The sequence below is a fragment of the Sturnira hondurensis genome, unplaced genomic scaffold (assembly GCF_014824575.4).
Source record: "Sturnira hondurensis isolate 20B ecotype Veracruz unplaced genomic scaffold, ASM1482457v3 Scaffold0006566, whole genome shotgun sequence".
Classification (NCBI taxonomy): domain Eukaryota; kingdom Metazoa; phylum Chordata; class Mammalia; order Chiroptera; family Phyllostomidae; genus Sturnira; species Sturnira hondurensis.
Genome location: NW_028079197.1, coordinates 2,673,174 through 2,700,239, shown reverse-complemented (window position 1 = coordinate 2,700,239; position 27,066 = coordinate 2,673,174). Strand labels below are relative to the sequence as shown.

Genomic DNA, 27,066 nt, shown 5'->3' with positions numbered 1-27,066 from the left:
ATGATTTGTAGGTCAACTGTAATTGAAAACAAAAAATTATACAAGAAAATAAAAATGGCCATGTTGGATACATAATCTCTAAGGTTTACTGGATCACAAAATATTTTAAAAGTCAAGGCTCCATACAAACCATTTATATTTCAGTGTTTTATGATGGGTTTTTTTTTTTTTGGTCTGTAAAACAGGCTAAACTGTATAAGAAAAATAAGTTTAAAAACTTAAAATTTACATGAAACAGCAAAAATTATATGGATAATTCAAGCTAAAAAGCTCTTCACATCTTGGTTTCTCCTGAATTTTTTAGGTAGTCTAACATTTCATCATTTTTAGAAATGTAGTCCCTAGCTAGCGGTTCCTAAGTCTGTGCTGGTTATGTATAACTGACCCAAGACATGCTGCAACCATAAAATTCTATAAAAATACTTCTTAACCTTGTGAACTGAAGAATCATCATAAATCCCTACCTCAGACTCTGCTGCTGAAGCTTTGAAGTTGCGTAGTATGTACTGACTGCAAATTCTCAGAAATGTTTTTGTTTACCTTTGTGGATAGTTTCAGATGATAAAGCTCCGACAACCAATGCCACTTGCTAGGCGAACCTATGTCACATGTGGATCCCTCACCTTGTGTGTTGGAGCCCAACTTGATTACCTGGCATCATCAGATCAAACCTTGAAGGACCAGTAATTTTGGTATTTGATGTATATGCTTTGTGAAATTTTCCTTTTCAAACAATGTTGTTGTTTCTTTTAGCCCAGCTGTGACTACCAGTAGATAAGATTTCAAATGATCTCCCCATGTTTTATAGAAATTTGATCATTTTTTTCCCCAAGGATTAGTATGATGAATTGGGTTTCCTGTCAAGAAAAATGCCAAGTTCAAAGAAGTATTTCCTGCACTTCTAATTACAAATAAGTTTTACCTTTTATTTTGTTCCAGTATACAATTTTACATAGTACCATTATTATTTTAAGCAATAATTAAGCAATTTGGATTCATGTTTTGAGCTCTATTTCTCAGTATATAGATTTACCTAAAAAAGTACAAACTAAGCACAGGGGTGCAATTTTCCAGGCACTTCCAAGTTGCTTAAATATTTACAAATACGTAAGCACCCTGTTTGAAAGAATGAAAATTTTGTTGTCAGAAGGAAATGCTCCATGTATATCAAATCTTTAAACTTTAACATTTGCACAGCTCCAAATATTCCTGAGAAAGGTCAGTCTCATTCTCACTTTACACCTGCAGGTCCTCATATTTCAGCAGCATATCTTGGGGAACCGTAACTTCTGTCACTCGACGTACCACTAATTGCACAAAATACATGTAACGTGTTGTTCATCCAGGGAGAATGCATTGTGTCTTCTTGTAATATCTAAAACAAAAGAAATCTGCATGTTTATCATGAAGCAAAATAGTCACTGCCAAAAAGAATGTGTAAATGAAATCACAGGCATACTGCAATATATCAATGACACTTAGCTATTTAAAAATGAGACAAAGCAAAAAAAAAAAAATAACATTACCGACTTAAGTCCTCAAAGCTGTATTACAAAGGCAGCATAGCAAAAAAAGCAGAAAAGATCTGGTTACTCATCAAGAAAAACAAAAGATTGCCAAATGCAAAATTCAGTAAGAAGTGAAAGGTATTGCAATCTTTAAAATATTTTTAATACATGGTAATAACAAGAGCTTTCAAGGGGACTCTTTGATATGAGTTTATGGATGATATTGTAATACAGTGGTTCTCAAGATTACGTGTGGACCTTCACAAACATACCTACGTGCCTTTCCTGGAGACTTGGGAAATAATACTAAATAAAGAGAAAAGTCCTAAGTGCATACTTCTGAACATGCACTATAATTACATAAGCTAATTGATACAGAAGATTTTCGCCAAAATCAAGAACTTCACAAAAATTTATTTTTGCCCTGGTCGTGTGGCTCAGTTGGTTCAAGTGTTCCCTGTACACTAAAAGGTTGTGCGTTCAATCCCCAGTCAGGGCCCATACGGGAGGCAACTGATCACTTTTTCTCATATTGGTTTCTCTCTCTCTCTAATCAATGAGTATATCCTCAGGTGAGGATTAAAATATATATATATATTATATCCCATAAATACATAAAGACATATATCTATATTAGTATACATCTTTTTAAATTATCTATTTGGTGTGATCAAAAGTTAGAGATTTTATGTTTGGATTAGGTGAAAGAAAAGAATAGCATACATATCACATCCAACCTTTTTATTATACACTCCCAATGTAGATTTCAAGTTTTCAATACTTGGTTCTCAAGTCAGCTCTGACACTTGAGTATTAAACTTGCAAATTGGTCTGTGGTGGCAGTAATTCATCATACCACTTATGTTGCCACAAATCATGTTTTATATAAACCCCATAATAGAGACAATTCCTCTTTACAAAAATCATCACTCATGATATGAATCTGAAAGCATAGAGGTTTAAGAGATGATTAATTGAATATCCACACTTTTCAGATATGACAAGTGAATGGGGCAACTCATTGCAAAGAAAATAAAACATACCAAATAGATACTACAATGGCTACCATAAACTCTATCTACTAAAGTCTGTAATTAATAGGTTTTTAAAAAGATTTTACTTATTTATTTTTACAGAGAGGGGGAGGGAGGGAAAGAGGGGAGAGAAACATCATGTGTGGTTGTCTCTCGCACATCCCCTACTGGGGACCTAGCCTGCAGCCCAGGCATGTGCCCTGACTGGGATTCGAACCAGCAACCCTTTCATTTGCAGGACAGCACTCAATCCACTGAGCCACAACAGCCAAGGTAAATAATTAGTTTTCAATTTGAATAACTTAGAATTCATGCAGCTGAATGCAAATTAAACAATTACAATATAGTACACATTGGCTTAAAATGACATTTGTAATTATTTTATATCTTTTGTGAAGGAGGAGCCTTTGCTGTGTTTTCCCCCTATGGATTATGAAGACCAGAACCCATAAACTGCCCAGTTTCCAGGAATAAATTATGTCATTTATTTGATAAAAGTACACCTCAGAAAAGTGATGGTAAAGAAGGTATATCCTTCTAAGTGTCATATCCCTATCCTAGGGGTCCTTAGAGGTATATCCCTACTGTACTCATGGGCTGAGATGGAGATAGAGACAATAGAGGAAGTGGAAAGGTTGCCCCCTTCTTAGTCTGAATGACCTGGGTGCTTTGAGAAACAGACAGAAAAAGGGCCTCTGAAAACTGAGCAGCAAGGGATGCTTTGGAATAGTATGCACTTACTCCTAAGTGGGCTAACAGAAGTAAAGGTGGAAAAAGAAGAAACAAAAGACTGATTCCAGACCCCTCAAGCCAACAAGATTCCCAGCCACAGAGAAGGGTGAGAAAAAGAGTGCTACAACCAGTCACTGAATAAATGGGATGATGAAATCTGGCTGACTGGATTCTCTATACTGAGAAGATGACAATGGCTGGAAAGTTAGACTCCTGGTCACTCAATGCAGCCTTAGGTTAACAGTAACTAAATTTCCCATAGCTGTTTCTTAGAAATATGAGACAAAATAAATTCAGAGAGGTAGAGCTTGGTTTAAAGTCAACTAGTTCTTGTTTTCCTAGAAAAACTCTTCTCTTCCCCATCATCACACGGCTATTCTTTGGATGCTAACCACTGTTGGCCTGTTTGAAGGTATACCCTTTGTGTGGCAGTCTAACATGGATAAGCACAATCACTGAATTACAGATAGACCAATGACTGGACTCCCTTCTGAAACCAGCTTTAAGAATGTGTTCTCTAGCCCTGGCTGGTGTGGCTCAGTTGGTTGCAGTGTTATCCCATAAGCTGAAAGGCCATGGATTTGATTCCCGGTCAGGGTACATGCCTGGGTTACAAGTTCGGTCCCTGTCAAGGAGCATACAAGAGGCAATCGGTCAATGTTTCTCTCCCTGTCTCTATCTCCCTTCTCCTCTCTAAAATCAATAAGCATGTCCTTAGGTAAAGATGAATGAATGAATAAATAAATGTTCTCTAAAAAGGTGTAGTTATCTTGTTTAACTCTTAATTTCTTAAAAATTGAGAGCTTGAAGTATTTATCTTATTGGGTGTTTTCCTGAGTAAGGAAAACAAGGGAGACTGTATAAGCTTAATAGGCTAAACTCAGTGAGGGACCAGATCATAATGCTGTAACGTTTACAAATGTGCTTAAGATGTTCAAATATGTCACTGAGAATCCATGCATAGACTGGTTATAAATAGATTTCAGGATCCCAATAGAGCAAGGAGGTTTTACCAGGGAAATCGAAGAGTACCCTGGTTTTAAGGTAACTAGGTACATAAAAGTTGTAACTACCTAATAATGACATAATTTGGCTCTAAGTGAGGAACAGTTCTTCACTTCTATATTTTTCAGGTTGGGTTTTACTAAGCTAGCCGTAATTGTCATTCACACTCAGTCACAGATTAAAATGCTAAGAAGTTTTAAGAAAATAGGGAGTTTTGCAGACTATATGGGTATTAAGACAATATTCAAATTTTGGAAATCACTCAAAATCTCACCTAAATGATACTATCTACTCTCATACAGCCATAGTAGGGATTTGGCTATTAAGACAATAATTTCATTTCTTTAGGAGTCTTTTTTTTTAGATATTTTATTCATTTATCTTTAGAGGGGAAGGGAAGGAGAGAGGGAGAGAAACATCAATGTATGGTTGCCTGTCATGTGTCCCCCACTGGGAACTGGCCTGCAACCCAGGCATGTGCCCTGACTGGGAATCGAACTGCGATCATCTGGTTCGCAGGCCTGCACTCAATCCACTGAGCTACACCAGCCAGGGCTAGGAGTCTTCTTAAGACTCTTATCCATGTTCACAGTAGATCAGTTCAGATTTGCTCAGCTAGTCACTTCTAATGGCATTTTAGTGCAAAGAACAATTTGGGTTTATATCTGATAATGACTCTAATAATTGCTTCAAATTTGATTTGAACTGTCATTTAAATGATCAATGATAATATGAGCAAAATTTAAAATACAGGCTGAGTAGTTTTAAGGTAATACACTTCTAATTGATTTTGTTAAGTAACACTTAAAGGACCCAAGATCATGTTCTCATTTTCAACCACTCTAATACTTGCCTGCTCATGGATAATGTCAGACAATTCTTTCACCATTTCTCTAAAATTTGACTTTAGCCCTTCGTGGTACTCAATTTGATCCTCTTTAATTAGCCGCTCATTTAGTTCGAGTGCAATGCTGCATGCTTGTATGAATTTCCTGTGGATGAAGATAAAAGAAAGATTTTTAAAAATTTACTCCCAGAAAGTCTCACGGACACTCATTTTAATGTTCACTTTAACTATGGACTGCTTGCCTAGAAGATTAGAATCCAGTATATTTTCTCACTGTGTCCCTGCTAATGCCACATCCTGTTTAAAATGCCCTTTCCTCTGTGTTCCTATCTCTCCAATTCCTTATGTCCTTTAAAACCTGATTATCTGGTTGTTTTGGTTATTTCTGGCATCTGTGGCCATTTAGATGGATTTTTTAATTTTGTACATTCTATTCCCCAGTTATGGAAAGGAGTCCCTTTAGAGGGTATGCATGTTAGAGCAGGGAAATGTGTGGGGTGCACAGAAACTGAATTCCACTTTCATGCATTTAAAGAATCTCTTGAGAACAGAGGAGATGTCAAGGGGAAAATGTGTAGTTCTTTCCCTTCTCATTGGGTTCAAGTAGATTAAATGGCTGGTTTTCAGAAAAAATTATCTGTAGATAATGAGCCATTCATTCAAAAGTAATTCATTTGGGGCTTACTATGTGCCCAGTACAGTGTTGGGTGATGTAGGTACGAAGTATCCACCCTGGGCTGGTAAGAGTAGGAACAGAGTTAATGACTTATCAGAACATACTTTTCCATTATTAAGTGTGTTTATGTTTAAGATCCATAATTAGAATGTATGTCTAAGGAGACAAAGTACCTCACTGCCCATTTATTTTGTATCTCCATCACAGCAACTAGCAGAATCTTGCATATGCCAGGCACTAATAAATGAGGGTGAATGAATGACTACTGTTTACTCTGCGACCTGGAACAGCTGATAATGCACAGATAGGAAAAGTAAATGAAATGCGTTGGAAACAAATGAGTGGATAAATTGTCATCTTTCTCTTTACTTTATTTTACTCAACTGTCTCTCTTATTCTGAATGTAAATTCTTTTTACATATTAATCGGACTTTGTTCTAATGCAAGACCATTCAGACATCCCTTAGCGGGCAGGGGTGCTTGCTCAAGGCAAGCTATTACATGCCCAAGACTGTCAGAATCCAAGTGGAACTAAGGACACAGAACAGGAGGCAAGCCTGAGTGACCCTTCCAGTTCCACTTTGATTACTGCCCTAAAAGTTCAGAAATGCTGTGACATGAGGCCAGTGGGGCAAAGGAGGAAACTGCATAAGGAATTTAGGCTTCTGTTTGTGTCACAACATCCAAAGCACTAACGTAAGTTATGTTTAATCTCTTGGTTCACTAGGACACTGTTAATGTTCCACAGCAAGAAAGATTGACCCTGCATTTACTCACTAAAGTACCATTAGGAAGTCACTTAAATACTGTAAAAGAGAACAGAGAATGTCCTTTTTGTACAGATAGGATTTGGTAAATGTTCTGGTTTCTTTTAAGAAGAAACAGAATGAAAGAATAGAGGTCTGATCTGAAAACTATAAAGCACTTACCTAAACATGTCTTTCAATTCATTGACTTTCTTAGATGGATACTTGCTAGCTTGACTGTCATTTAAGAAAGCCCTTGCGTAAGCTAATGGACCAGCATTTACCTAAATTACAAAAGAAGAAAAATGGAAGTTATCAGAATGTAACCAAAAGATAAATTTTGCTTTTTTTAAAAAAAAGGCCAAATACTGTACATTAAAAATCTGCATTTAAGAAACATATTTACTATTTTTACTATAAGTATATTTGAAAAATAATTAACTAAAGCAAATGATCTAAAAAATTATATTCTAATAAATTGGTTAATGATTTCTAATATGTAAACATAGAGGTTGGCAACAGTCAAGGGGGTTTATGTTAAAGTCCTCTGACATATCACAACATTTATAGAAATTGAACAAAATTTCTGTATTGAGCTAATAAAAAATAATGGATAGGTGTCTGCAGTCAATAACACTAAAACACACAAATATAATTAATGCTTGCTCTGTGCCCTTAGGAAAGCAAGAGAATCGCCAAGAAACATTGAATACATGTTTGGCAACCAACATACCTGCACGGAAACACAGCCCTGCAATTTCAGTTGAAGCTGAATCATGTCCACATCAGCAGAAGAACAAAGTTTCTGCAGCTCTGCAGTTTTATCTTTTATTTCATCAGTGGCAACATCAATTGGCTTTAAATTAATCTGTTGTTCATAGCTTATAGGAATCCTCTTCTTCACATATGGAAACGAGTTTGCAGCTATTAAAATGTTAAGATTGATTTACTATCTTAAAAAATAATTTGTTCAGACACCCACATAATTTTTAAAAATCTACTGTGCTTAATTTTCCCCGTGCCTTCTCTAGATAATACCTTAGGGTACCATATAGCACCTTATTACTTCAGGATTGAGGGAGAAATTCTCTTTATGAGACATTTTGGAGTAATCACAAATTACATATATGAAAATTATGGTTTATAACATACCCATGTTTGTGCAAGCTAGTGACTGAACAGCAGAACAATGAATGATTCAAATTTCAGTTACATTTCCTGGCTGGCCAGCTGCTACTTGTGTTTATCACAAAGGATCGAGTCAAATAAGTAGTTATATGCAAAGTCCTACTTACTCGTCAAGATTGTACGACGTTTGCACTGTTCTTCTATGCAGCCTTGCTTTTTGCCAGATAATGTATAAGGAGCCTCAAAAACAAATTTGTTGATATTATGGTTCCTTTCAAACTCGGTCTTTCTTTCGGTGAGTTCTTTCTCATCAAAGTAGGGCTTCACATAAGTGACTTGGATATGAGCATATTTTGGATCAAGCTCTTTGGCATTTACCTAAAAATAAGAAAGTTTTAGGGTTTTTTTCCAATGAAAAGGAAAGGGAGCACAGGTAAGCTACTAACTCTTGAGATCAACTGAGGAACACCGCCACTATGACCATGCTCCCAGCTGAAGAGACACATGGAGGAGGTTTTTGTTCTTTTTTAGGGATCACTTCCTTCTAATTATAAAGAAGATATAGAAACCTACTTGGAGATTACAAAACTATAGGAAGATGAACACTGTAATCCTACCACTCAGCAGTGACCGTTATTCATATTTTCATGTATTTCCTTCCAATCTTATTTCTATGCACATGTATTTACAAAACTGAGATCACTGTTTTATAATCTGAATCCTTAAAAATACATGAAAATGGTTAATTGTATATTTGAATTCCACCTCTATTAGACAGAGCCCCAGAAATCTATCTTCCTACCTAGGCAACAGGTACACTAGCAGAAGCTGTCTGATGTAACTATTCTGTAACCATAGAGTCTGTTGAAGGCTTGCAACTTCTAGGGGAAGGTTTCAACAGAAAATCGCAATTGGTTCTGATTTGAGTCAGTTTCAGTTCTTGGCACAGTGGCAGCTACTCATACACCACACCTCAGTCCCATGTCAGGCAGCCTTGCACATATTTCTGAACATATATGTACATGCAATGGATCATTCAACCTTAAAAATGAAAGATATTCCACAATACACTACAACGTGAATAAACCTTGAAGATATGCTAAGTGAAATAAGCCAGTCACAAAGAGATAATTCCACTTATATGATTCCACTTATATGAGGTGTTTAGAGAAGTCAAAATCACAGAGACAAAAAGTAGAATGGTGGTTGCTCCGGGCTGAGGGGAGGGGAGAATGAATTATTGTTTAATGGGTTAAAGACTTCAATTTTACAAGATAAAAAGAGTTCTGAAGGACAGTGCTAATTGCTGCACCACAATGTTAATGAAGTCAGTATCACTGAACTGTACACTTAAAAAATGGTTAATATAGTAAATTTTGCTATATGTATTTCACCACAATTAAAACATATTAAAGTTATAGTTCTGTATTGTAGTCATCAATATAACTTCTTATGACTGCATGGATTTTTATGACTAGTACAGTGAAGTTGTCATTGTTCACTTATGCGCATTTCAGTCCACTTTCCTTGGTGCCAGGTGACATATGTTGAGCAAACCATTCCAGTATATTAACAATGGCTGGACTTTTTCTGGACAGACATCTTATGTGAATAAGTTTTTATGCAAATGTGATCATACTATCCATACAGTCTTGCACCCTCATCATTTTTCCCCCTAAGTAATACAACTTGGTAGTTTTCTAAGTGTTGATATGAAACTCTTTTTAAAAAAGACTTTATTTATTTTATTTTTAGAGAGAAGAGAAGGGAGCAAGAAAGAGAGGGAGAGAAACATCAATGTGTGGTTGCCTCTCATGAGCCTCCTACCAGGGACCTGGCCCACAACTCAGGCATGTGCCCTGACTGGGAATTGAACCAGTGACCCTTTTGTTCGCAAGCTGGTGCTCAATCCACTGAGCCACATCAGCCAGGGGTTATATGAAACTCTTAACACCTAGGTTACTATATCCTTTCTGGGGGTAATAGCACAATTTCTTTAGCCAAATGGACATTTAGATTGCTTCCAGGTTTTTGCTATATAAACTTGGCAGCAATGAACTTTTAAACATGCATCTTTGTATGTGTACATCTACAAGATAAAATCTTAAATGTGAAACTGTTGGGTACAATGACACATAGGTTAAAATACTAGAATATATTGCCAAACTGATCTTTACATTGTCTGTGCTCTTAAGCAGATTTTGTTCTTTGGCAAGGCAGAAGACCGTTTTCAATATCTGCTTTCACATATTAAGAAAGAAATAAGGATGTTAGAAGTAGCAACTGCTTATTACGTCTGTTGCCTATGGGGCATTACAAAAACATCGTGCATACAAATAATGTCCCAAGTCCAGGCGCCTGATGGTGGGTTTGTCACTAGCATGTGTTGGCCAGTTTTTCAAAGGCAGAATAAAATAGAAAACTGTATGTTGTTCAACAAGCCTGACTTTCCATTAATGGTAACAGTGGTGTGGCAGCAAGCCTAAGACTATCAAGACCATCTGGCTACAAGGAAATAAAATCTTCTGTTGTCTTAAGCCAATAAAATACAAAATAGTTAAAACTGGTAAGGAAGGAAGCAGGAAGATCATTAATATTTTGACAAATATGAATGAATTTTGGACCTACCAGGAAATCTATTTCACATCTCTAATGTTCAAGATAAAACCATCTCCAAGAGATGCAGATAAGTATACAAAGGGAAGAGATCATTTGCATGGTAGACAGTGAAAAGCTTTCACTGCTGCCATGGGTTTTTGAGTCTGGCAGTGCTGCCTACTAGCCGCTAAATGCCTTGCAAAGCACCAGGCACATCAGAGTTACTCAGTAAATACTGCTGTGGCCCACAGATCCTAACAGTATAGGCCCTTTCCACCTTAAAAATCAGCTCTCATCCTGGGCACCCCCATGGTGTCTAAGGACGGTCAGGCATTCCCACTGTTTTCCTGAAATTCTGTCTATAGGGAACTATGCATTTCCTAGGAAAGGGCCTCTCTGGATGGAACCTTTCGCCCCCTGCCTTGGCAAGGCCTGGTAGAATGGCTAATCTTTACAGCAAGACCCAAGGTATCTCTCCCAAACCCACTTCATTACAAATGTAACTGAACTAAGGATATCTTAGAATACAATATGGGCCCCAAGATGATTTTAATCATAAAGTATAACATTGAGAACCATGGCAAACAACAGCAATCACAGTAATACCTAATATTTCTTAAGCATGCTGGCTTCTATTATTATGAATGAATGTACTTTATGTACCAGGAACTCTAATCACTTTCCATATACTAACTCATTTAATCCATAAAACAACTCCATGAGGAAGGCACTGTTATTATCTCCATTGTACTAAGAAAAATGAGGTTAAGTAAGCTTCTCATGGTCACACAGCTAGCAAGTGACAGAGAATGGAGATTTGAATCCTGTCCTCTGTGGCCCCAAAGCCCCTGTCCTTTCTTTCACTGTCTTGAGAGGCTCGATTTCTGTGCTCCTCCTCCACCAGCTAACAAAAGGAAACAGTTTGGAGCAATACACCACGCTTGGAACTAACAAAGAACGATTGTACAATGCAGGGTAAAGTTACCTTATCTGAATCCTGAATTATTTTCACATTCTCTGTACCAAATTTTTCACCATAAAGTTTAACGAGTCTCAGGGAAATCTCTGAGAGGCCAGTGAGCTTTGGCTCTTTGTAGATGTACTCCTTTCCATCCTCTTCTTCAAAGAAAGACTATTGTAAAGTTAAACATACAACAATATATAAATACTATGAGCAAACAGCATTTAAAGGAAATGTTAAAGGGGCTTATTTAAGCAAAAGATCAAAACTACGAACATTAAAATGGCAATAAATGCCTAACTGTCAACAATTGGATCTAAAAAACAAACTAAGCAAATAAGCAGAACAGAAACAGAATCACAGACACAGAGAACATTGGAAGGGTGGCCAATGGGAGGGAGGTCTGGGGAAATGGGGGAAAAGGTGAGGGGATTAACAAAATAGGGAGGGAGATGTTAAGAGCAAGCATAGGAAATGGAGTTGACAAAGAATTTATAAGAATGACCTATGGAACATGAGCAAAGGAGGGAGGACTGCCAGAGTGAGTGGGGGGTGCTGGGTGGAGGGTGACAAATGGGGAAAATTGGGATAACTGTAAGAGTATCATCAATAAACTATATTAATTTTTTAATCATAAAAGAAAGTTTTTAAAAGGCTTGAATTACTAGATACTAAAATATATACTTTCAAAAGCTTAACAGAAAATGAAAGTGAGAGAAAAATTCAGATGTTATATATTGTACTCTGACCTAATGAGTTTAGATATGAAAGCCAAAGTGAAATATATACTTACAGAAGAGGCTTTCCTGCTATTTTGATATGCACTCTACCTATACAGAATTCTAGATCCAGTAACTGCTGCTATAGTTATCTGATAATTCAAAGGTAAGTATTTTTTTAAAGTTAATGAACTAAAAAAGTATACATACTTGGCCATAAAAAGCAACTCTGAAGAAAGTGCCTAAAAGTCTTTTTTTGGTCTGCATAACCTCCAGAATTTTTGTGTAAGCTCCATGAAGAGTTCTATAAACTTGAGTAAGTTTCTGAAAAATGAGAAAATACAAGTCAGCTTTGCCTATTGGTTAATTACTAAATATGTTTAAAATAAATGCCCAGGACAAAAAAAGACAACAATACTTCCTTTTCCAAATGGTTTTAGTAGGGTCATTCATAATCCCCTTCCATATTGTCACAATTAGACAAAATTCTGAAACAACTTTAGGTCTAAGGGTAGAACTAAAACCAGTCAAACACCATTGTATTTTTAGTATCATGCTTTATTTCATTAATATTTCAGTGATAATACGTATTTTTTCTTTTCTGCAATATTTTTGTTGAATTTCTTGGGGTGACACCAGTTAACAAAATTATAGAGGTTTCGGGTGCACAGTTCTGTAACACATCACGTGTGTGCTGCATTGTGTGTTCAGAGCCTCAAGTCAAGTCTTTGTCCATCACCATTTACTCTTTACTCCCCTATACCTTCCACCCCCTCCCTCCACCCCATGCCCTGGTGATCACCAAAGCCCTTTACATGTCCATGAGTTCTTTCTCTCTTTTTTACTTTTTTGCTCAATTCCTCTGCCCCACCCCATGACAGCTGTCAGCCTGCTCTCTACCTATGAGTCTTTCTATTTTGTTTGTCAGTTCAGTTTGCTCATTAGATTCCACATATGAGTGAAATCATATGGTATTTGTCTTTCTCTGACTGGGTTTATTTTACTTAGCATAATACTCTCCAGGTCCATCCATACTGTCACAGAGGTAAGATTTCCTTCTTTTTTATGGTCGAGCAGTAGTCCATTGTGTAAATGTACCACAGATTTTTTTATCCACCCATCTACTACTGATGGACACTTGGGCTGCTTCCAAATCTTAGTTATTATAAATAATGGTACAACGAACACAGGGATGCATATATTCTTTTGAATTAGTGTTTCGGGATTCTTCAGATAAATCCTCAGAAGTGGAATCACTGGGTCATAAGGCAGATCCATTTTTTATTTCTTTTTATCTCCATACTGTTATCCACAGTGGCTGCACCAGTCTGCACTGCCACCAACAGGGCACAAGGTGGACTTTGTGCACATCCCTTTCTCCACACCCTCACCGGCACTTGTTTGTTGATTTCTTGATGATGGTTATTCTGACAGGTGTGAGGTAATATATCATGATAGTTTTAATTTGCATTTCTCTGATGCTTAATGACATTGAGCATCTATTCAAATCTGTTGCCCATCTGTATGTCCTTTTTGGAGAAATGTCAAGTCCTCTGCCCACTTTTTAAAATTAGATTATTTCTTTTCCTGGTGTTTGGTTGTACGCATTCTCACATTTTTGGATATTAACCCCTTATCAGATGTATCTGAGTATTTATCTGAAGAATATGAAAAGAAATATGCTCCCCTATGTTCACGCAGCATTATGTATAATAGTCAAGACATGAAAACAATGTAAATGTCAATTGATGGATGAATGGATAAAGAAGATGTGGTACATGTGTGGGTATCCACAATGGAATATTATTTACCCATAAAAAGAATGAAATCTCAGCCCTGGCTGGGTAGCTCAGTTGGCTGGAGTGTCATTCTGATACTCCAAGGTTGCAGGTTTGATCCCTGGTCAAGGCTCATACAAGACTCAACCAGTGAATGCACAATGTATAGTATGTGGAACAACAAATGACTCTGTCTGCTTTCTCTGTCTTCTATCTCGCTCTCTAGTCTAAAAAAAAATCAATGAAAAAGAGAACAAAATCTTGCCACATGCAACAATAGAAATGGACCTTAAAGGCATGCTAAGTGAAGTAAGTCAGAGAGAGAAAGATAAATACCATATGACTTCACTTATATGTGAAATGTAAAAAACAAAAAACCTGAGCTCATAGATATAGAAAACAGACTGGTGGTTGCCTGAACCAATGAGTAGGTGGTGAGGATGGGTATCAAAAGATACAGATTTATAGTTACAACATTAGTAAGTCATGGAGATGTAATGTACAGTACAGCATGGTAACATGGTGACTATAATGAATAATAAAGTATTGCATATTTGAAAGTAGCCAGGGGAGTGGATCTTGAAAGTTCACAACACAAGAAAAAAAATTTGTTACTATACATGGTGATGGATGTTTAACTGGGCTTATTGTGGTGGTCATTTTGCAAAACAAACATCAAATCATTATGTTGTACCCCTGAAACTGATATGTCAATTATACCTCAATAAATTAAAAATTAGATATAAAAGAAAAAATATGGGCAAAAGACTTGAATATCCATTTCTCCAAAGAAGATAAACCAAAAAACAAATGTTGGTCTGGTTGTGGCATGTGTACACTGCTGGTGGGAAGTAAAAGGAAAAACAGTTTGGTGATTACCAAAAATGTTAAGGATAGAATTATATGGCCCAGCGATTCCATCCCTAGATATATACCCAAAATAACTGAAAAAAATATGTCCATACAGGAACTTATACACGAATGCTTACAATAGCACTAATAATTGCCAAAAGGTAGAGATGACCTAAATATCTTTCAATGGATAAATGGATAAACAAACTACGGAATATCACTCAGCCATAAAAAGAAGGAAGTTCTAATGCATGCCACAAACATTACACTAAGTGAAATAAAGACAGACACAAAGGGTTACATCTTGTATTAATTCTTTTTCATGGCATATCCAGAATAGGTGAATCCATAGAGACAGAGAGCAGATTAGCGATTAACAGGGGATGGCAGGGAGGGTGGACAGTGGTTACTTAATGAGTATGGGGTGTTTGTCCAGAGTGATGAGAACATTTTAGAGCCAGAGAGAGGTTTCTGAGTACACAGTATCAAGAATATACTAAATGCCATGGAACTGTGCACTCTGAAATAGCTAATTACATGTTATGTGAATTTCACCTGAAAATAAAAAAGGAGAGTATATGAGCAGTTCTTTCTTTAAAATTCTTCCCATATTATTTCCTTCAGTTAAGCTCAATTTGTGGAAAATTTTCCTTACCTCTCTGGCTGTTATCTTTGATACTTTTCAGCTTATTGCATAGGGATACACTGAAAAATTATACATCAGCATGCTAGAAACAATTACTCCATCACATGCAGAATACTTGGGGATCTCTACAGGCCCTTACATCCCTACCAGGAAACAGGGCTAGTTCCCTATTTTAAAAAATCTCATTTCCTTTAATGTGTAGGGTAGACAGATTTTCCTTTCTTTGCTGTTAGATGATTGAAGAGCAAAATGCCCCCCTGGGCTCGAAGAGCTTCATCTTTAACCCAACAGCAAGAAAGCAGGTGTTTTGAAACCTTTGACAAAGGTTCTTAGGATGTAATGTTTTGATAGCAGGGGGAAATGCCAATTTTTGTCTCATAGGTTACTCTTTGCCATTTACATGGCCTAGATTGATTGATTGATTGATTGATTGAAGTCTTGCTTACTAACATAATCACTTGAACTCCACTATGATTGTTCAGGCACACCCTATATACACCAAAAGGATGGCAAAGAGAGAAAGACCCAGAAAACAGGGAATAAAATGTGAGTTTGATCAGATCCGGTTTGGAATGGAAATTAGAACACTATGCAGATAGTGATATTAAGTACCTGCGTTCTCACTCTTGGAAACTTCTTCAACAGAGAAAGACCACCTGCTATATATAACAACGCAGACACAGACACAGACATACCCCTAACAGGTACATTTAAGTATAAACTGCTTTGTTTTTTTAAAAAAGGAAATGGCTTGAATCCTACATGAACACCCCTTCCTGGCATAGTAGGGGTAGAAATTATGATGTGGAGTCAGACCCACATTTTAAATATTTTTAAAAATCTTGTTTAGTGTTGCTAGCAACAGTTGTTCATTATACTGCTATTCTTCATTAACTACCCTTTATCAATAACTTTGCTTGACAAACTAGACAGGAAAAACTCCTCATAACAGAACTACTACTAGTGCCTTATTACCACTATCATCTGTGAGCAACTTTGGTCTTCCCCATAAAATTGCAAAAAATAGGATCAAGTCTATGTCTCTTCTGGAGCAACATGAAACTTCAATAACTTTTTAAAGTCAAGGTTTAATGAAGACAACACTGATTTTTTATGTCCTGAGGGGAATTAGGGAGACGGCTGGAGAGAACCACTGGCAGAATCTAAATTTTTATTTATATTTTGGGTATCTTACCCTTAATTTCAATTGGATCATTTATATAAATATAAGGTAGGATTCTAAGGCTTGAACAGCATTTTTAAGAATTGTAATTTCCAATTGTACAAAGATGTTAAAATGATACATTAAGTATTTATATCCCATGATAAACTATAAATGTCATAATAAAATTAACCTTCTATTTTTTAGAGGTCAGTCACATAGTAGAGTGACAAGCAGTGATGCAAATGTTTAAGTTACCTACCTCGAACTCACGACGTTTCTCATAAATTGGAATGATTAACTTGGAAATCTCAGAAATTACTTCATAACGTTCTGCTTTCCATAAGCCATCCACACACTGTTCTAGTAACTCCAGTAAAACTTCCTGCATTAAAAGTAAGATGTAATCAGGAATTAAAAAAAATAGTTTTAGAGTTCTGGGCAAATAAATTGTGAACCATTTCAAGTTAATAAAGAATATAATAATTTAAATGAAATGCACAGGATTATATTTCACTAACCACAGTTTTGAAATCAAATACTTGAATTATCTGAAACTGAAACAGTTCTTAAAAATATGAAATTAATGTTGACAACAGTAAACTACATCCATTCATTTTGCTTATTCATACAATGAAGTTAACTATACAGTACTTACAAATGGTAATACACTGAGAAGGATTATCTCTGAAAGAGAATAAATTGTTCCAAACTGAGGATGTCTTTTTTTAAGATCTTATTTATTTATCTTTAGAGGGGAAGGAAAGGAGAGAGAGAGAGAGAAATATCAATGTATGGTTGCCTCTCATACATCCCCTGCTGGGAACTGGCCTGCAACTCAGGCATGTGACCTGACTGGGAATCGAACCACGATTCTCTGGTTCGAAGGCCCACGCTCAATCCACTGAGCTACACCAGCCAGGGCTGGGGATGTCTTAATGTCTAACAGGATAAATTTCACTAAGCCTACAAATGTCTATTATTTTTTCTTCACATAGAAATTATATTATATACAAAATGTAATAGTCTTGAGAAAATTTGACAACTCTTAAGCTGTTGCATTAGTGATTAGGTGTTTATTAAAATGATATGATTTTGGTAAAGAATGCTTCCTTCCTGACTGTTGTTCTAAAACTAGTGAGAATGATGGGATGATAGCTCAAGATAGAGATCTCCCACCTTGCCAGAACGGTAACAGCTGCTATAAAACAACCTTTTGTGAACCATCTCAATGATAATTGATGCCAATCACTGATGCTGTCCATACGTCTTCACAGTTTATTTCTATCATAAGGAGATATACTCCAAACCTATACAACTGATTACTAAAATGGCTTTTCCTGTATGTCTTTTAAACAATTTTGAACTCATCTTCTTTCTAAACCAGCTTGTTCACTTGTGTTTCTTGTCTGCGCAGTGGTTAACATCGTAAAAAGTCTTAGCTAGAAAACTAAAAGCAGTTTTGACTTTACCCTCCTTTATGGGTTGAGTCATCCTTCAAAAAGTTGAAGTCCTAACCCCCAGTACCTTGGAATGTGACATCATTTGGAAATAGGGTCACTGCAAATGTAATTTGTCAAAGTGAAGTTGTATTGGAGTAGGGTGGACTCTTAATGCAATATGACTGATATCCTTAGAAGAGAGTCGTACATGGAGAAGACCTTGTGACTAGAGGCAGAGATTGGACTAATGCAGATACAAGGCAAGGAACACACAAAAAATTCAACAGCTGCCCTGGCTGGTATGGCTCAGTGGATTGAGCATGGGCCTGCGAACCAGAGGATCGTGGTTTGATTCCCAGTCAAGGCACATGCCTGGGTTGCAGGTCAGTTCCCGGCAGGGGACACACGATACATTGTGTGTCCTTGGCAGAGGCAACCATACATTGATATTTCTCTCCCTCTCTCCTTCCCTTCCCCTCTACAGATAAATAAAATATTTAAAAAAATCAACAGCCACCATCAGAAGCTGGGAAGAGGCAAGAAAGGATTCTATTCAGAGTCTCAGAGGGACATGGTCCTAATGACATCTTGATTTCGGAATTATAGACTCTTCAACTGTAGGACAATACATTCCTGTTGTTTGAAGCCACTCAGTTTGTGCATGTACTTTGATACAACAGGTCTAGAAAACTAATATACTCTTTTTTAAATTCATCTTCTAATCAGTTCATCACCAAATGATTGACCAGTTTTCCCAAAATTTTTCAAACTGGCCCTTCCTCTCCATCTCTACTCTGATTGCTAAGGTTCAAGACCTCACTTTTTTCTAATTGGTCTTCCTGCCTCCATCCTTGGTGCTTTCCAATCTATCCACAAATCTGCCATAAGTTCTGATTAAATCAAATCTGCCAGAGTTCTGATTAAAATGCAAACCAAACCATGTCCTTCTCCCCTTCTTAAAATTTCACAATGGCTGCCCCTCATTCACAAAATAAAAGACAAGCTCTTTCATTTGGCATGCAAGGCATGCAATGATCTGGCTAATATTTCTATAATCTCACCGCACCCAGCCTTGTACATTATACTCCAATGACAGCTGAACTACTAATAGTTCTCCTGAAGTACCACAGTGCGGTCCTAACTTTGTGCCTTTGTTCATGCTGTACCCTCTTGTCCTTTAATCTCCTTCACTTGGTTAGGTTCCTTTAAAGCTTAGATTCAACTTTTCCAGGATCCTTCTCCTGGATCAACACAGAGCAACAAGACACTAGACACCCTTTTTCCTATTCTGATAATTCACTGAATGAATATTTCTCAACATTCCAAATAGGCTGTGACCCTTCAAAAGTAGGGACAACATCTTATTTACATTGGTTTCTTAAGTCATCCAGATAGTGGCTGTGCACAGATGTTTGTTAAATGTTCATACTCGAAACAGATGATCTTATATTAACATTTAATAGGTAAATTAAAATTTCCAGCCACAGTGGGAACTTTCAAGGAATTAAAAATCCAAGGTTTGTATCAGGAATGTAAAGTTGATTTACAGTGAGGAAAAAATTCAGTGCAATATACCACATAAACAGACTAGAAAAGAAAAATGGTATTTCCAGCTATAGATGGAGAAAGAACATTTGAAAAAACTCGACACCCCTTGAGGATATTCAAAAAGAATTCTCAGGAAACTAGGAACAGAAGGAACCTTCCTCACTCTGATGAAGAGCATCTATGAAAAACTTACAGGCTAAACACTCTTCCAAATTTGGGAAAAGTTCAAGAATGTCTGCCCTTTCCAGTTCTGTGCAACATTAGGCTGAAAGTCCTAGATAGTGCAATAAGGCAAATAAGGCAGAAAAGGCATACATATTGGCAAATGTACAACTGTCTTTCTGTGCAGATGATGTGACTGTACACTAAAATAAGTGGATTTAGTAAAATTGTAGATTATAAAGTCAACAATCAAAATTATATTTTATATACTAGATTTGTATATACTACCAACAACAAAAATTAACAAGCAGCCCTGGCTGGTATGGCTCCATGAATTGAGCACCTGCCTGCGAACCAAAGGGTCACTGGTTAGATTCTCAGTCAGGGCATAGGCCTGGGCTGCGGGCCAGGTCCCCTGCCCTCTTTAGGGGCATGTAAGAGGTGGCTGATAGATGTTTCTCTCCCTTTCCTTACCCCTCCCTTCCCCCATCTCTAAAAATAAATAAATAAAATCTGTTTTTAGAATCAAGCAATACTATTTACAGTAGCAGCAAGACATCAATTATGTAAGAATACATTTAACAAAAGGAATCTATCCTGAAAAGAAAAAAATATTGTTGGAAGAAATTAAAGGCTACCTAAATAAATGTTCATTGACTGAAAAACTCAACATCGTGAAGCTCACCCATTCCATGAAGTGGTATATAAATTGAACAAAATCCCTAAGAACTTCCTGCAGGCTGTTTTGAGGAAATAGAAAAGATGAATCTAAATTTTATATGGAAATTCAAAGGATGTACAATAGCCAAAATGATGTTGAAAAAATTAAGTTGGAAGGCTGATTTTATGATTTAAAAATAACTTGAATTCTCATTTTATGCTCATAAATTAATGAGATTGATTATAGACATAAAACTCAGACACGGTTTATTAACAAAATATAAGACATCTTCACAGTCTTTTTAAAGATATTTATTTATTTATTTACTTATTTATTATTTTTTTAAAAAATATTTTCATTCATTTATCTTTAGAGGGGAAGGGAAAGAGAGAGGAAGAGAAACATCAATGTATGGTTGCTTCTTGTGCATCCCCTGCTGGAAACTGGCCCCTGCCGGGAACTGGCCTGCAACCCAGGAATGTGCCCTGACTGGGAATCGAACCGTGACTGTCTGGTTCACAGGCCCGTGCTCAATCCACTAGCTATACCAGCCCGGGCTTTTATTGATTTATTTTTAAAGAGAGGAGAAGGGAGGAGAAGAAGAAAGAAAGGGAGAGAAACACTGACATGAGAGATACATCATACACCCGACTGAGGATGGAACCCTTAGTCCAGGCATGTGCCCTGACCAGGAATCAAACTGGCAACCTTTTTTGCTTTGCAGAATGATGTCCAACCGAGCCACGCCCATCAGGGCAACATCTTCATAATTTTGATGAAAGGAAAAAAATTCCAGACACAAAAAGAATAAACTATTAAATGGTAAATTGAACTTCATCAAAACCAAAAAACTTTCTGATTAAAAAAAAAACCCAATTAAGAAAATGAGTAAGTAAACAAGGCAAAGACTGGGAAGTAAATTTGTAGCACATATATCTGACCAAGGACTTACATCCATAAAACAGAAAGAACTTCCACAAACCAACAAAAAATGAACAATGTAATTTTTTAATGGACAAAAGACTTGAAAAAATGTTTCACACAAGATATATGATTAGCCAGGTAGCTCAGTTCGTTAGAGCATCATCCCGATATGCCAAGGTTGCAGGTTTGATCCCCAGTCAGGGTACATATAAGAATCAACCACTGAATGCATACACAAGTAGGAAAACAAATCCATGTTTCTCTTTCTCTTCCCCTTCCCCTCTCTCTCTAAAATCATACAATTGCCCTGGCTGGTGTTGCTCAGTGGTTTGAGTGCCAGACTGTCAACCAAAAGGGCACTGGTTCAAATCCTAGTCAGGGCACATGCCTGGGTTGTAGGCCAGGTCCCTGGTTGGGAGCATGTGAGAGGCAATCAAATGATGTTTCTCTCCCTTTCCCTTCTCCTCTCTCTGGAAATAAATAAAAAATAAAAATAAAATCTTTTAAAAAATAAAAATAAAATGAACCAATAAAAATACATATTTTAAAAACAAACAAAAAGATACAGGAAAGGGAAATACGCACATAAAAATGTATTCAACATCAAGTCCTGGCCTGTGTGGCTCAGTGAATTGAGCGCCGGCCTGTGAACTGAAAGGTCATATGGTTTGATTCCCAGTCAGGGCACATGGCTGGGTTACAGGCCAGCTATCCAGTTAGGGGTGTGTGAGAGGCAACCAAATGATGTATTCTTGCACATCAACTGATGTCTGTCTGTCTGTCTATCTCTCTCCCTCCCTTACCCTTTCTCTAAGAATAAATGAATTCTTTTAAAAAGTACTCATTATTATTAGTGAAATAAATACAAATAAAAAATCTGAGATACCAACTCACGTCTAATACTACAGGATGGTAAAAATTTTAAAAGACTAGCAACATCAGATGTTTGTGAGTATGTGCAGCAAACTAAAACGCTCATTCGTTGCTGGTAGAAGCATAAAATGGTCCAAACACTTTTAAAAACTCTTTGGTAATTTCTTTTTTATTTTAAACACTGATGTGTGAGAGATACATCAACTGGTTGCCTCTCGCACAGCCCCAACTGGGGGCTTGGCCTGAAACCCAGGCATGTGCCCTGACTGGGAATGGAACAGATGACCTTTTGGTTCACAGGCTGGCACTCAAGCCACTGAGCTACACCACCGAGGGTGGTACTCTCTTACGAAGTTAAGTATATAACTTCTCCAGGATATAGCAATTTCATTCTTAAGTATTCACCCAAGAAAAACAAAAGCATATGTCCACAAGAGGTAATAGATAAAAATGTTTCTCTATTGTTAAACAATCCAAAATCTGTTAACAGGAAAATGGATTTAAAAAATTATGTTCCAACACAATTATTATTTAGCAATAAAAAACTTTAGATATACTCAACATCGATTTATCTGAAAAATGTTAGGTTAAGCAAAAGAAGCCAGGTGCAAAAGGGTACATACTGAGCAATTTCATTTTTGTATCAAAACACAGGCAAAACTTATCTATGGTGATAGATATCACATGGTGCGGATGGGGAGACTGACTGGAAAAGGGCACAAAGCTACTTTCTAGGGAAATGGACATGTTCTGTTTCTTGTTTCTGGTGGTAAGCTAAATGGGTGTATACAAGTGTCAAAATTCATTAAACTGTTTACTTGAATGTGTGCATTTTGAAGTGGATCCAAGATGGTAGTAGAGGAGGCAGAAGTTATACTCCCCTCCTCCCATTACCATATCAATTAACCTGGATAACCATATCCAAAGGCTAGTTGAACAGGTCTTAAAAGTAAGGATATACAGAAGCCACACTGAGATTTGTGGGAAGGGAAGAGACAAAAGGGCTGACCCTGCTCCCACACGCTGCAGTTGAGAATGTGGAGGGACACTCAGCTGAAGAGGTCTCCCTTGAGGAGCAAGGGGTCTCAACCCCACGCTGGGCTCCCCAGTCCAGAACATCAGAGCAGGGAAGAAGAACCCACCCACAGAGGGCTGTGAAAATCAGCACCAATTCTGTCCACCTGGATGAGACAGGCGTCTGTCTGCTAGAAACCCAGGTACTCTGTTAAAGGGATACTGCACAAAACTTCACACACAGACGCTCAACCTGGGCTCTGGTAGAGTGACAGAGACATGGACAAGACTAGATTCATGCATGGAGAAATTGAGTTATGTGGCTTCAGGAAGAGGGCTGGAGGGACAGTGCCAATGTCCCCATGTTGTGTCCCTTATCCCATACTACCCATGGAGGCCATCTTTCCTGGGTTAAGCATTCCCCCCATACAGCATTAGCTTAGGAAGCTGTACTAGTCCCACCCTGACAACTCCTTGAGGCCTTGCCCTGCCAATCACAACATCTCACTGTGGGCTCTGTAGGCAGCAGCTAGCAGTCTTTCTTGAAAAACTCTCAAGAGATTCTGGGCAAGCCATGAAGAGGGGCCAGAAACACACACAGAGACTTGAGTTGTGTGGCTTTAGAGCAAGGGCTGTCTTCCCAAGTAGCTGACAGGCCCCTCTGTTCACAGGGACAAATTTTGATCTGCTTTAGCCTGATGAACTCTACTGACTACAGTGACTCCCCCCCCCCCCGCCCCGCCCCGAAATCCTCCCCAATGTCCTCAGGCCTCAGGTGAATGGCAGCTGGCCTTGAGGTATCTTGAGAATTTGAATCTACAGGGTGGGGCAAAGTAAGCTTACTGTTTTGAGTATGTGAAACACAGTTTATTCTGGCATTATTATTTATTAATTGTCACATTATTTTCCATATAAACAACTGCAAACCTACTTTTATTTCACCCAGGATATTAACCTGGTGAATATCATTCATTCACTTGGTGACTCCCTGAGAACTTGCTTCACGTACTTTGTGTACTACCCCTCCCCACACTGAGGCTCCTTCAAGTGGCTAGCCTAACTGGCAGCTAGCAGTTGATCTCAGGGTGCTTTAAGAGTTTTACTGTCCTGCTCCAGGCCTGGAACTGGGGACAACCAGCCTTGGTGCCTCGTTTGGCCCCTCCCATACAGCCAAGACCCAGCACAGGTATCCACCAACCATGGATCACTTTGTAGCACACAACAGGTAGTCCATGGCTGGTCACAGGCAGTGTCTGACATTGACCTGCACCACAATACCTCCCAAGAGACCTGAGAACCAACACACCTGGTGGTTGGCTTCAGACCACGACAGAGCACAACCTACTGAGTTCCATAAGCAGCACATCCAAAGGGAGGTCTTGGCAAGAACCCAAACCTGCTGGGGCAAATTCCAACTTGTGGGGACAGACCCCACAGCTTCTCATACATAGCAGTTGGGGTCAGTTCTTACAGCCAACCAGTCTGAGGGTCAACCCAACCCACAGGTGTGCCAACAGCAATCCTGATTCAACCACAACATGAGGGTTAACATAACCCATACAAGGGACATTATACCACTGAGACCATAGGACACCTACTATATAAGGCCACCCTACCCAGGCTGGGAGACATAGCAGATGTACCAAACATAAAGAAACAAATACAGAGAGGCAACCAAAATGAGGAGACAAAGAAACAGCTCCCAAATGAAAAAACAGAAGGAATTCCCCAGAAAATGAACTAAGTGAAATGGAGGCATGCAATCTACCAGATACAGAGTTCAAAACAATGATTATAAGGATGCTTAAGGAACTTAAGGGAAGAATAGATGAAATCAGTGAGAACTTCAACAAAGAGGCATCCAAAATTGGAAAGAACTAAAACTGTCATATCAGATGATACTATAGAAAGAACCCTAAAGATTCCACCAAAAACTATTAGAACTGATAAATGAACTCAGTAAAGTAACAGGATACAAAATAAATATTCAGAAACCAGCTGCATTTTCATAGTCCAATAATAAACTATCAGAAAGGAAAACTAAAAAAAAAAATTCCATTTACAACTGTATCCAAAAAATACAGAGGAATAAATTTAACCAAGGATGTAAAAGACCTATACTTCGAAAATTATAGGACACTAAAGAAAGAATGAAGAAGATAAAAAATAAGTGGAAGCATATACTGTGTACATGGATAGGAAGAATTAACATTATTAAAATTTCCACACTAACCAAAGCAATCTATAGTTCAATGTAATTCCCATCAAAATACCAGTAACATATTTCATATGACTAGAACAAAAAATTCAAAAATTTATATGCAACCACTCAATAACCACAGCAATCTTGAGAAAGAATAACAAAGTTGGAGGTATCATGCCACCTGATACCAAACTATACTGTGAGACTACATTAATCAAAACAGCCTAGTACTGGCATAAAAACAGACATATAGATCAATGGAACAGAATCCAGAATCCAGAAATAAACCCATGTCTTTATAGTCGATTAATATTTGACAAAGGAAGAAAAAATATACATTGGGCTAAAGATAGTTTATTCAATAAATGGTGTTGTGAAAATAGGGCAAATACATGAAAAAAAAGAAACTAGACCACATATACCACACAGAAGAATAAAATCAAAATGGATTACAAATTTAAATGTAAGATTCAAAACCATAAAATCCCTGAAGAAAACACAGGCAAGTAAAGTATCAGGCACATCTGTTAGTAATATTTTTTCTGATACATCTCCTTGAGCAAGGGAAAAAAATTAAAAAGTAAACACATGAGACTACATCAAACTAAAAACTTCTGCACAGCAAAGGAAACTATCACCAAAAGGAAAAGACAAGCTACTAAATGGGAGGAAATATTTGCCAAAGACACACCTGATAAGGGGTTAATATTAAAAATTTTAAGAACTCACACAACTCAACACCAGGAAAACAAACAATCCAATAAAAAAATGGACAAAGGACCTAAGTAGACATTTCTCCAAAAAAGTCATAGAGATTGCCAATAGATACAAAAAAAATGCTCAACATCATTAACCATCAGAGGATGCAAATTAAAAACCACAATTAGATATCACCTCACACCTGTCAGAATGGCCATCATCAATAAATCCACAAACAACAAGTGCTGGTGATGATGTGGAGAAAGGGGAACCCTCCCTCGTGCACTGTTGGTGGGCATGCAGACTGGTGCAGCCACTGTGGAAAGCAGTATGGAGGGTCCTCAAATAATTTAAAATGGAATTGGTTTATGACCCAGCAATTCTGGGTATACATCTGAAGAAACCCAAACACTAATTCTAAAAGATATATGCAACTCTATATTCACTATGGCATTATTTACAATACCCAAACTACGAAAGCAGGAAGTGCCCATCAGCACACAAGTGGATCAAAATGTTGTTATTTTGTAGACTGCTCTGCCTGGTTTTAGGAGTTGTATCTGTACCCCTTGTGGCTAAGGGCAAGGGACGACCTTTGGAATATGAGCCGCAGGAAACAAAGCCTGTCTCTGGTAGCAAATGCTGCCTCAGTTCCTTTCCTGCCCCCAAAGCTTGGTCGAAAGTCAATGATGGGTAAGACCCTTCACAGCGGGGGTCAACCTAAGCCAGACTCGATCACTTGGGAGGCCTTCATGGAAGGACTGGGGGGGAGGGCAGCAACAAAGGTCAATGGACTCTCGTGCGCTACCACCCCCCCGCCTTTGTCAAAGCCCGAGTCCCCATGTTCTCTGGGAGAAGCGCTTCCTGGCTCTAATCCCCTTAAGCCTGAATACCTGATGGGGAGAGGTGCAGCTCCTTGCCTTGCTAGCGTGTGTCCTGGGAAACAATCTGGCATCACAAAGACTTGCTGATAAACCTGTGAAATCTGCTCTGAGAGTGCTTTCATTCATATGATAAGGGTCCGAGAGGAAATGAGTATGTCTCCCAAAGTTTCTGCAACTCTCTTTCTGACAGACACCAACTCAGACTCTGAAGCCCTCAGATATCTTTGAAATGTTATCTGTATTCCTGTGTATTACCACCCAATA

The 27,066-nt window shown here is 37.8% G+C and overlaps 1 protein-coding gene and 1 long non-coding RNA gene across 4 annotated transcripts in view; one reads left to right on the top strand and one right to left on the bottom strand.

The window, feature by feature from the left end:
• Positions 1-579: 579 nt before the first annotated feature.
• Positions 580-7,308, top strand: LOC118989852 (uncharacterized). Its single transcript, XR_005067108.1, has 3 exons — positions 580-683; positions 3,617-3,686; positions 7,228-7,308. It is a non-coding gene; the product is annotated as an uncharacterized LOC118989852 (long non-coding RNA).
• Positions 730-27,066, bottom strand: part of DOCK11 (dedicator of cytokinesis 11) — a 197,707-nt gene continuing 171,370 nt past the window's right edge. For 2 of the 3 annotated variants that reach the window (XM_037050185.1, XM_037050186.1), the window contains 8 exons: positions 16,655-16,777; positions 12,165-12,278; positions 11,260-11,406; positions 7,844-8,054; positions 7,282-7,472; positions 6,732-6,832; positions 5,133-5,271; positions 730-1,375 (listed from right to left, as the gene is read on the bottom strand). In XM_037050185.1, the coding sequence (XP_036906080.1) occupies positions 1,253-1,375; positions 5,133-5,271; positions 6,732-6,832; positions 7,282-7,472; positions 7,844-8,054; positions 11,260-11,406; positions 12,165-12,278; positions 16,655-16,777 (1,149 nt within the window). In that variant the 3' untranslated portion in view covers positions 730-1,252. Of the gene's footprint in view, positions 1,376-1,526; positions 1,545-5,132; positions 5,272-6,731; positions 6,833-7,281; positions 7,473-7,843; positions 8,055-11,259; positions 11,407-12,164; positions 12,279-16,654; positions 16,778-27,066 lie in introns of all 3 variants that reach the window. The other variant, XM_037050187.1, reaches the window with a different exon arrangement.